At 41.5% G+C, this 11,771-nt stretch overlaps 1 protein-coding gene across 18 annotated transcripts in view; it reads right to left on the reverse strand.

Annotated features, from left to right (window-relative positions):
• Positions 1–8,236, reverse strand: part of KCNC2 (potassium voltage-gated channel subfamily C member 2) — a 199,871-nt gene extending 191,635 nt beyond the window's left edge. For 4 of the 18 annotated variants that reach the window (XR_006709463.1, XM_045466276.1, XM_045466280.1 and 1 more), the window contains exons 1-2: positions 7,311–7,806; positions 5,506–6,187 (exon numbers count right to left, since the gene is read on the reverse strand). Coding sequence is in view for 17 of the 18 variants with exons in the window: in XM_045466276.1 (XP_045322232.1) it covers positions 5,506–6,168 (663 nt within the window). In the remaining variant the exon portion in view is untranslated. Of the gene's footprint in view, positions 1–5,505; positions 6,188–6,746; positions 6,880–7,310; positions 7,813–8,100 lie in introns of those variants that run through there. The other 14 variants (XM_045466283.1, XM_045466284.1, XM_045466285.1 and 11 more) reach the window with 10 other exon arrangements.
• Between the last annotated feature and the right edge of the window lie 3,535 nt (positions 8,237–11,771).

Below are 11,771 nucleotides of genomic sequence, written 5' to 3' on the forward strand. Positions count from 1 at the left end.
TTGAAAGAGTCTGAAATTATGTCCTTCATACTGAAAAAGAGTCCTTCATATTTCAAAAAGAAGTGGATTAAGTTTGTATAATATATTGATGGTTATTGTTTACACTATGTTGCCGCTACATATTTCCTTCTGGAGATCTGTGCTTATCTTTCATCAGTCCTTTAGTGCCCTTTACTATTTCATTTAGACATGTTTTTAAAGGTTGCCATAATAAAAGGATATGACTCGGAAGTTCAAAAAATATGAGGCCTGAAAGTGCATTTTTTGTAGTAGTAAAAATAAATGATAATGATATACATTGTCAAATGGGAAAGGTTGACCTGCATGTTTCTATATAAGGCTACACATTCCTTGTGTTCAGCTGCTTTGAAAATAAGGCTCTCAATAGAGAAGAAGAATTTCTTTGACTTGCATTAGCTTTGTCAACTCAAGTCTACAAATGAGCTTTTAGCAAAATATCACAGAATAAAGTCATACCTAATCTTTCCAACTACATTCACCTTTGGCATGCCTAATACTCAGCAGTGAATTAAATCACCTAGTTTGTGATCAAATACACAACTGAAAATATAATTTTCCATTGAACTTACTTGATTCTTTTTTTTTTTAATTTACATCCAGGTTAGTTAGCATATAGTGCAACAATGATTTCAAGAAGGAAGAACTTATTCGATTGTTTCAATGATGTATTGAATTAGTTACTCTCTGAACCTATCCAATACTCAGAATAGAAGTATAAAGTTAATTACTTTGTGAGCTCTACAGTTAGCGGCCTGGAAAGAGTCAAAGGACACTTACATGTTTATATGGGCAAATGCAAAAACACCAAACATTACAGCACACTTTTTTCAGGGGTCTGAAGTTTGGATTAGTATTGTCATATAGTTGGCCATGACTTTTAATTAAAATGGAAAGGAAATGAGGACCCTAAATAATTTGGTTGTTTTGTATAAGTACAGCCTTCATCACATTGTCCAATAATATTACAAAGACAGAGCCTATAAATCATTGTAAAAACAGAAAAACCAAGATAATACTTTCATCATAAAATAAAGACTAACAATGCCTTAACACCACCATTTCTAAATGTGTCAGGCAATATTTCCATTTTTTTTTTGAAGAAAATTTATCTATAATATCCCTGGAATTTTTTTTTGCATTTCTTAATTTAATAGATAATGTTTTTAGAAAATGTTTTATTATAAATAGAGTGGTGAGCTTATTGAGGGCAAAAGACTATATCTTCTCCATGTATTCTGATAACTGACATAGTTGAGTGACTGCATAACCAATACTCACTGATTAAATATTCTAAAAATTCTAATAATTGACAATAATTTTTTATGAACAAGCTATAATACTTTAAACTTCAGCAATACTTACAAAAGAAATATTAATACTTTTTCCTTTAATCTTAATATGTGACTCAAATAGCCCATTCCTTATTATAATTTTTTAACTTAAGCGTTACACTCAAATCTGGCAAACAGTTATTTAGATCACTTCTTTCCTATTTTATCTGTGGTTTGAGGAAGAGGAAAAAATAATCCATAAAAAGTAAATTAAATATGTACAATTCTGAATCCAATTCTATATATTGAAATTTAAATGTTAATAGTTTCAAGGAGTATATTTTAATAATTTGTGGAAATAAACTAATTTAAAATTACTAACAAAATGAGTATTTTCAAAATCTAACAAATGATTGATTCCCATGGATGATTCCCATGGATGATTGATTCCCATGGATGATTCCCATGGATGATTGATTCCCATGGATGATTCAGGATGATCTGCACATAATGATAAAGGCCGGAGAACATACATAAAATGATCTGGACCCAAAGACCAAAAAGCCAACATCTTAAATGTGGTTCCATGGCAGTTATTCTTTCTATGCTCTTTAAAGGTAAAAGAAAAACAAAATGCCCTATCACCTAACCAAAGATAAACAAGTGACCGAGGAAGAGCGAGGAGAAACATAACTGCTTTCAGCTCCTTAATATTGGGAACAAATTATTTAAAATATTTTGATTCTGGTGTGTTGACCTTATCTTATTTTTTTTTTCACTTCTAAAAAATCCAGAAGTTCAATCAAAGAATTTCGGCCTGGCACCTGTCCACTTACCTACGATATAATGTTTTCAGAAGAAAGTACATACAACCTTCATTTCTCTTAAACTTAGATATTAAATTGGGAAATATACAATGCAAGACATTTTCACAAATACATCTATGCATCCTTGATTTTTGCTATTTGTAAATTTCACCCAATGGCATCAACAGAATAATTTCTCCTTTTATTTCCTGATCTCATTTTTTTTCAGAACAGGTTTCCATGACCACTTATATTTGATTTCTTACAAATTTCTATTTGGAATACTATTCTTACAAATTCATTTAAGTATAAAATATAAACTGTTACCAAGTTAACCTGCACAATTTTGACCTTTTGAATATGTATTTACATCATAAATTTAAAGCAATAGAGGAGGGAGAAATGCCAACCAAAACAAAAAGCAAGAATACAATGGTACAAAATTCAGCTAATTATCTATCCAGTTCCTGTCACTGTGGTTTCATTCTGGCACTTTAGTTCATAAAAGTTAGAAATAAAACATATCTGTTATATAATTGAGCCAATCTCCTCAATATTGGGAAAAGATAAAGACATTGATGACAGGTATAACAAATTGAAATAGGAATTCAGCCAGTTGAAATTGTTCATCTCAAGTATATCAATAAAAGATGAACTAATGTAAAAAAAGTAAAGAGGGTTTATAAAAGTTAAATACTTAACTTCTACCAAGAATGAGGCTTGTGGAAGTAAGACCACAGCTGAAGCAAACCACTTGATAATTGACTTATGTCTCCTAGAATCATGTCCATGCAAAATATTAATTTCATCCTGTTGACCTCCCAATGTAATATTATTTATCAAACTAGTCAGATAACATTAAGTCAGGTCATCATCTGAACTAAAAATGTTCATATAAAAATATTAAATCACATTTCAGTAAAATGGTGACTTCTGATTACTCTTTTTAGGCAACCCCCAATAACTTGAAAAGGGATTTCCCTGAAGACAAGCCCCACAAATGTTAGCCAATCTGAAAGATAGCAAAACATCACATATCAAATGGTCAATAAAAATGCGAAGTTCAAACAGGTTCAAGAAGTTAATTCAAATCCCGTATTTTGACTCTAATGGTGGGTGGTGCAGGGTAAAACCTCTACCAAAGACCTCTACGGAAGGTCATAGATGACCTTTCAAAGTTAGAATTCTAGTAAGCGTCTTATCCTGCATTAAATCTCAAGAGCAACATGATCTGCAGATTTCATAAACCAGTCAGTTATAATCAGTGGTTATGGTAAAAAGGGCCTGGGGAAGACGTCATGAGACCTCCAGCATAATTTTGGATCTGCTATTAACTTGCTGTATGACCTTGGCCATCACTTAGCATCTGCAGTCTTCATTTTCCTCATCTATAAAATAAAGGGTCTTCATGAAGTGACCTCAAGGAAACTTTCCAGATCTGTGATTCTCACCTAATTCTACTTCTAATGGCTCTTTGACCTTGTGTTAATCTCTAATACATCTGTGTTCTTTCCTCACCTAAAATGGCTACATGTCAAACCCTACTACTGTTACAATGAAATCTTAGGAACATTTTTTTAAAACTATTTTCAAGTTAATAGTCTACCCTTTAATCAATAATCAATAAAATCAATTTCCATAGCAATAATAAAAATGAAACACCATCTTAAAGTTTTTGCTATGTAATCTAGGCCACAATGAAATCTATTATATTATCATGAGGAAAGATAATAAAACATTCTGTCTTTTTTTATAGCGTGCAATCTGGAAAAAAAAAAAAATCACATGATGAGCCTGAACACAAATTCAGATTATCTTTTTAGCCACCAAGTGGAAAGAGTACTGTGGCACTCAGCTGGAATAAAAAACAAAAAAAAACAAAAAAAACAACAAAAAAAAAAACCCAACCACAGATGTAATGGTCATGAGTCTTTGATTTAATTTAAGTAAATATGCACTTGTTTTTGTTTTTGTTTTAAAATCCAACTCTTGTTGAATTTATAGAATGGTCTTAACAGGAAGAGTTCAGAGTTGAAGTTATTAATTCCATATTCAAACACTAAAATTTATGTATGCATTTAAACGCCAGATCCAACAGAGGAGCAATGCTTAAAATTGTCTCATTCATATTCTATTTCAAACTGAAAACAAAACATATCCTCAGACTTCTACAGTGGTATCAGAAGCACATCTTCTGACAAGTTATCAGATAGGCAGCTGCACAATACCTCAGATGCAGAGACTTCTGACATACAGAAAAAGACAATAATGAGGATGAAGCCATAGTGAAGCTGCCTTGGGGGTATTTTTTCCCAGTGTCAGAAACAAACCAGACACACGCAGTTGCAAAGATTTAACTAAATACAGTACTCTGTGCTCATGTATAATTAAAAAACATTCACATACTGTATAATTTTTTGGTTATTTATATTTCTTTTATTCCCTTTAAACTGGAGAAACCAGTATTAGTTACTTTTATAGTCCCTTCATGGGATTCTGAAAAATTAATTGGGAGTCTCAAGGACTAAATTTAAACTGTCATTCAAGCTAGAAACCGAAAAGAAAAAAATTGAGGATGGACTCACAATCTGAAGAGTAAAATAAAGTTTGCCACAATCTAAATTACCCAGATTTAGACAATCGGACTAACCTAGCATCACCAAGTGACCAATTCAGAGTCAACCTGTAAGAAACACAGATACAGCCCAAGGGGAAAATGACCAGCTCCCAATTTCAACGTGCAGGTGGGGTCCCTGCTCAACTCACTGGGACAAACAATTCAGCTTTCTTCCCCCTTGGAAGGAGACAGGCCCAAATAGCACTCAGGAGAGTCTCTTCACAAAGTGACCCCGCTGGCCCACCCTCTCCCCACCCAGCCACACAGGTATATTCCATTTTCCCTTCTCTGTCTTCAGATTAGATCCCTAATTGGAGCCACTGCTCTGAGTGGATCAGATGTGGAGTGTCAGGCCTTCCTTACTGAAAATGTCAAATCGTGATGACCAGAAGGCCTGAAGAAACATCCAAACTAACGAAAAAGTTGGAACAAAAGAGTCAGGGGAAAAAAAAAAAAAAAAAAAAAAAACTCAAGGTGAAGCGCGACACCAGTTTCAGGACAAGGTTCCGGACAGACTTGCACCGAGAGGTCGACCTTTGCCCTTCAGTTCCCATCTGCTAGAGTAAATCTGTTTGAGTTGAGGACAGGTGGAGGATGGAGGGGGCGGGGAGGATGGCGGCCAGGGTCCCGGAGTTTACCTTGCACCAGACGGGCTGCTAATCTCATCCTTAGGGAGCCCAGGTTCTCTTCTCCCTCCCACCCCCTCCCGCACCCCAGAGGCCCTTGGTGGAAGAGAACCGAGAGTTGGGAAGGAGCTGGAGCAGAGGGAAGGGGGCGGTTCTGGTCTTACCCTGGCGGCTCTGGACGAGTAGGGGTCCTCGAAAAGGGCCCACATGCGGGGCTGCAGCCTCCTCCAGCGGCCAGACTTGCCGTCGGGGCCCCCCAGGCCCGCGGCGTCCTCGATGCCCAGCCTCTTGGCCGCCAGGTCTTCGTCGTCGCCGGGGTCGCCGCCGATGAGGTCGGGGGTCTCGAAGATGTCGAGCGCCTCCTCGGCGTCGCGGTGCTGCCGGTAGGTCATCCAGCAGCAGGGCTCCACGTCCGTCTCGTCGATGCCCCAGAAGGCCAGCTCCTCCTCGAAGAGCGGCCCGCACACGTCGGCGGGGCAGTGCAGCTTGCCCGTGCGGTAGTAGTTGAGCACGTAGGCAAAGACGCCCGGGTGCCGGTCGAAGAAGAACTCGCGGCCGCCGCCGCGGGGGCTGCAGTTGCCCGCGCCGCCCTCAAAGCAGCCGCCCGGCCCGGGAGACAGTGGGGGCGGTCGCGGCGGCGGCGACAGCGAAGGGGGCGACGGCTGCAGCTTGTCGCCCGCCGCCGTCAGGCAGTCGCCCGGGGGCTCGGAGGCGGCGAGCAGGGCCAGGCGCGTCCCAGGCAGGGTCTTGAGGGTGCTGCGGTAGGTCTCGTGTCGGGTGCCCCCGACATTGAGGATCACCCTCTCGTTGTTCTCGATCTTGCCCATCTCTGTGGCTCAGACATGACTGGGGGGGAGGCGAACACAGCGCCAAGTTAAAGATCTCGGCCGTCAGAGCCGCCCCGTGACCCCCACCCCCACTCCCAGCGCGAGTCCCAGGAGGCAGGGCTGCAGACGGGCGAGGGGCAAAGGACCCTCCCAGGAGGAAACGCGCGCCCAGCTCTGTCCCCGCCTCTAGCAGCACACGTTCCCCGGGCTTCCAGAAAACTGAGGTGGTCTAAGCTTCCCTGACCTTCCAGGACACCTTCTTCCCGGCCTCCCACCTTTCTCCCCTTGCTCTGATCTCTCCTACTTCGTCTTTTCACCCTTCACTTCCCTCCCCTCTCACAAATAACCGGCTCCTAGGTCCTAACCCCCATCCCTCCTCTCTCTCCAGACCCCTCCTCCCTTGCCCCCTTTCTCTCCCCCTGCCCTGGCCCCTCTCTTCCGCTCTCCTAGACCCTCTCTGGGCCCCCCCTGGCCTGGAGGCAGTTCTCTTAGGCAACGAGTTTCCTCCACGGAGACAACTTGGTGGTGCTGGGTGAGAGCCCCCGGACGGGGCGGGGAGCCCCCCACTGCGCGCGTACCCTCGGGACTCTGGACGGCTCGCAGCGCCCCGGCACTCAGGGCACCCTTTGCGTGCCCTGTTCCCGGTTCACCTCCACTCTCCCTCACGGACCAGGCACAAAGACTGAACGCAGAAGTCAAAGCACAAAAATCTCCCTGCTGTTGCCTTTCACCAAGGAGACCTGTGACTAATTTCCTGATCCAATTTCCTTTTCACATTATTGTTGTTGTTGTTGTTAATATTATTATTACTTGGGAAAGGAAACCACTAACTAGGATACATTTTTTGAGAATACGAGTGATCAACGCATCCCACCCCATCCCCCCTTCCCAAGAAAAACAAACGCCTGGGGGATGGAGGGTGGGGGCTTGCTTTCTAGGAGGGGCGAGGCCCTGGGAAAAGCCGCTGGAGGCACACCCCCTGGATCCCTGAGCTGACAGCGTCCCGGTTTCCAGTCTCCCAGCCACCTCTCCCCAGGGCTTCACCTCCACATTCCTATTGCGGAATGTGGGGGGATGCCTGCCCGCAGGGTCAGCATGCCCTTCCCGGCAGATCACCCCCTTCCCCTCCCGCCCCCAGATACCTTAACGAGACCGACAGAAAAGTGGTTCTGCTTTGGTTTCCGAGTGGACGAGCTTCTCCGGGCAGCCGGACTGAGTCCTGACACCCAGCCGAGCAGCCCTGCTCCAACGAGAAACTACTTGTTGGCGTTTTCCGGGTTCAGGTGGTTGGGCCGCTCCTCCGGGCGCTGGGGTCGCGGAGCCAGCCCCCGCCGGCCGCGGGCCGCGCTCCCCGCCTTCATTCTGCGAGCTGCGGGCTCGCCCCGCGCCAGCCTCGGCGCCCAGAGTCACCATCGCGCAGGGCTGGGCAAACCATGGAGCTCGGGGCGGGTCCAGCCGGCGCTCCGCGACCCCGCCGGGAGCGGGCACCGCGGCTGGCCGTGGCCGCGGCGGAGCTGACCGCAGGTCGGGAGAGCTCGCCCACTTGCTGGGGAAGTCCCCCGGCTCCGACCTGGACCTGCAGGTTTTGTTTCTCCCCCGCAAGCAGCCGCCGCCAGAGCGGTCCCTTCCGCACCACTCGCCAGTCAACCACCAGCGCCAGAGCACAGAGCTCGGGAAAGGGTGGGTGGGTGGGTGGGTGGGTCTGGGGAAGCTCTCTTGTACCAACCAGGTTCATATATTTTTCTTCCGTGAAGCTCTATCCCCACCCTCTCTGGAGCTTCTGCCTGCCTTATTTACACCCCACGCTCCACACCCTTTCTCTTCCCACTGCCCCACCCCTCCCAACAAGTGACAGAGCATCTCTAAGACCAATTCCATTTTTTTTTTTTTTTTTCCTTAATGACAGCTGAGAGGAGAGAGAGGTCTACTTACAGGTGACAAGTGAGTCTTGTTTCTCGAGTCTTACACATGGCTCTGGCTTGCTCTTTCCAGTCAAATGTAGGTCTCCAGTCACCACATCATGGTTACATAAAACAAAACAAGTTTAAAAAGTTTATTCCAGGAACATAATGCTCTAGCAAGTGAAAATTCAGGGTTCTCTATCAGAAGCTACAGAGGCGAGCTACAGATATCCAAGTACCAAAGGAATTATCTAATTGCTCAATTCCTCTCTCAAATTTTATTGGGCCTTGTATAGTTTGCTAGGGCTGCCATAACAAAGTACCACAAACTGGACTGTTTAAACAGTAGAAATATTACCTCCAAGCACTGGAGGTAGAAGGTAGAAATTAAGGTGTGGCCTAGGTTGGTTCTTTCTGAGGGCTCTGAGGATTGGACATATTCCAGGCCTCTCTCTTTGGTTTGCAGATGGCCATTTTATCCCTGTGTTTCTTCACATCATTCTCCCTTGTATGCAAGTCTGAGTCTGTCCAAATATCCCTTGTATATAATAACACTTGTCATAATGCAATAGGGCCCACCTTAATGGCTTCATCATTAAAGACCTATCTCCAAAATAAGATCACATTCTCAAGTACTGGAAACTCGGACTCCAACATCTATCTTTCTTTCTTTCCCTTTTTCTTTCTTTCCTTCCTTCTTTCTTTCTCTTTCTTTCTTTCTTTCTGAAGGGGTAGTGCTGGGATACAATTCAACACATATCAGTTCATACCACCAGAGTGTGTGTTTCTGTGTTGGTGTGTATATTGAGAGAGAAAGACTCTATTCCACAGGTATAGCTTAAAAGTATTGAAGGCCATGGAGTAGGTAAAACACTGGGTTGTACGTAGGAGGAAGTCTCTCTCAAAAAACAGATACTGATATTGACACTGTGATTTGGAAAGTATAAGAGTTACAAGTTACTAATAAAAAAGTTTTCACAATATACAGGACTGCAAGATAGGAAGTTAAATATAAATAGTTCCTTAAGAAAACACCTATCTTTTATGATAGTAGATGACTAAACAAAGTAAAGAGTTAAAAGAAGTCTGAAAGCTAATCAATGTCTAAACTAATATAAGAAAATATGGCATGGATACATTTGTAAGAAATTTACTAACAGTATGACAGTAAAAGTGTAGTAATAACCTAAGGAATAGCTATATGGACCCAGCCTTGTGACAACTTAAATTTGCTTTACTAACAAACACTCACACTCAAAAGTATAAAGCTTAAATGCTGAAGAAGTGATTGTAGTTTAGCACTATTATCAGTCATTGAGGCATTTCTTAAAATAACAGTGATAGTAAATTTCAGTTGCCAGGAAATTTCCAAAGAAAAATTATATTCTAATTATAACATGTGTTCTCATATTGTCTAGATGGTTCCTTATATAGTTTAATGTAAATTCAATAGGGAGAAAAAGGCATATGGTTTGTGTTAAAATAAATTAGCAATAGTAAGTGTAGTAGCAGAAGCATTTATAATAATAGATAACATTTACTGAGATCTTACTATGTGCAAAATGTTTTACATAAATTACTCCTTCTAATTAAAATGGAGGAAATATTCACATTAAATTACAAGACTTCCAGAAAGATAACTCATATAGATGATAGAAATCAATAATGAAAGCCTTCAGCTTGATAATATTAAATTTGTATTTTGAGGGATCTATAGAGAAACCAAAGGAAAGGTGGGGGTGGGGGGGATGATGCAAAGGAATCATGGAGGGGAAATGAGAAAACAAAGGTCTAATGAATCAATTTGAGTCTAAGTTTATATAAGCTATCTAGAAATAATCACATTGACAAGAGGATCATCTTTTAGAAGAATTCACACTTTTCTTGTGATTCATAAAGGATTAGATGTGAAATTCAAGAACAGTTCAGATAAGTTTGAAAATAAATACGGAAAGATAAAAGGATGAGATATGCATATCAATGAAGAATTGATAGAAAAAGCAGTGAATGAAATACAGTCTCTTTTATTTTTTTTTTTTTTCTGGTCAATATAAGAGGCGAAGATCCTAAAACAAATATTCAATCTTTATTATATAAGACAGGAGAGAACAGAAAACCCCTCCAGCTAACAAACTCCCTGATGCTTCTGTAAAAGACAGATAAAAGTGAAAAGAAAGCAAATCTTTGAAAGATGGCAATGGAAAACTGAGGTGGAAAAAACAGTTGTGGTTTCCTTTGTTGGTCTGTGTGGAGCAAGGATTTAAAAGACCATATGGACATTACCCCTGGCGGAGAAGCAACTGAAATGCTGCTTTCTTTATATCCTTGAGTCAGCATCACAGAAGGCTATGGAAACTGAGCACTGCATCACCACCAAAATGTGGCTTGATCTCATTAAGCCACACTGTGACTGTCACAATGACATACTTGTAAAAGTTTAACTCTTGAACAAATTAACTCTTATAAAGTTCACTGTAAGAATTTTAAAAATATTAGTCACCTTCAAAAAGCAATATATTCATGAGCAAAATGCCTCTGCAGATTAAGAAACGGCCACAATTTCCCACCCCGCCCTGTAGATATGCCCCCTTGTAATGTGGCTTTGCATCTGCTCCCATCAAGTCTGTTTCTCCAGCCCCTGAATCTGTACTGGCTTTGTAGCTTGCCTTGGCCAACAGAATGAAGTGGGAGTGATGTACCAGTTTAAAGCTTTGGTTTCAAAAGGTCTTGCATACTTCTGCCCTCTCTCTTTTTTGGAACCTGACCCTAGTGCTATGACAATAAGCCTTAGCTGGCCTGCTTGATGATGAGAGGCATAAATACCAGTCTCTCTTTCTGTCTCTCTCTCTGTCTCTCTGTCTCTCTCTGTCTCTGTCTCTCTCTCTCTCCCTTTCTCTCTCTCTCTCTCTCTCTCACACACACACACACACACACACATACATGAGCACACAAGCACACACCTTTAATACAAAGAGAACCACCATTAGGAAACAAGTCAGAAGATATAATAGAGCAAGGATTTAAAAGAAATGAATACCTAAAAGAAATAAAATGCCCCTCGACAGCTAAAACTTCTTATCTCTGCCCCTAGATGATTCACAGCTAATTCCTAGAAGCAGAACTGCCTTGCTCTTATGCATGTGTCCAGAAGAACTGTCCAGCTGAACTTAGCCCAAAGGCACTGACCCACAAACTTATGAGCTTCAAAAACACTGTTGCTAGGCTATTAGGTTTTGGCATTGTTTATTTACCAAACTGATTCATCCTCCTCTAAGCTCCTTTTATCTGAAAAGTAAAAAAATATATACATATGAGCTTACTTACCTGTCCTCTTAACAATAACATTTATATCATATATTGCAAATTCTAAAAGAAAATCAATATATGATATATATTTTCCTCATTTCATACATTTTTGAGAGGCAGTATTTCTCAGTGGTTAATTCCACAAGCCATGGAGGCAGGTAAAATGGAGTTCATCTTCTGAGTGTTACTCACTAGATAAAATCGCACAGGTCCTTGAACCTCAATTTGTTCTTCTATAGAATGGGGAGGATGACACTATAGTTAATGTGAGGATTAAATGATATAAGGCCAATAAATACTTAAGAAAGTTGCACATTTTAGGCATCTATGTATAGTAACTTTTATTGCCAAATAAAGAAATTTCACACCAAATAACATAGTTAATGACTGACAGAA

The sequence above is a fragment of the Leopardus geoffroyi genome, chromosome B4 (genome assembly GCF_018350155.1).
Source record: "Leopardus geoffroyi isolate Oge1 chromosome B4, O.geoffroyi_Oge1_pat1.0, whole genome shotgun sequence".
NCBI lineage: Eukaryota > Metazoa > Chordata > Mammalia > Carnivora > Felidae > Leopardus > Leopardus geoffroyi.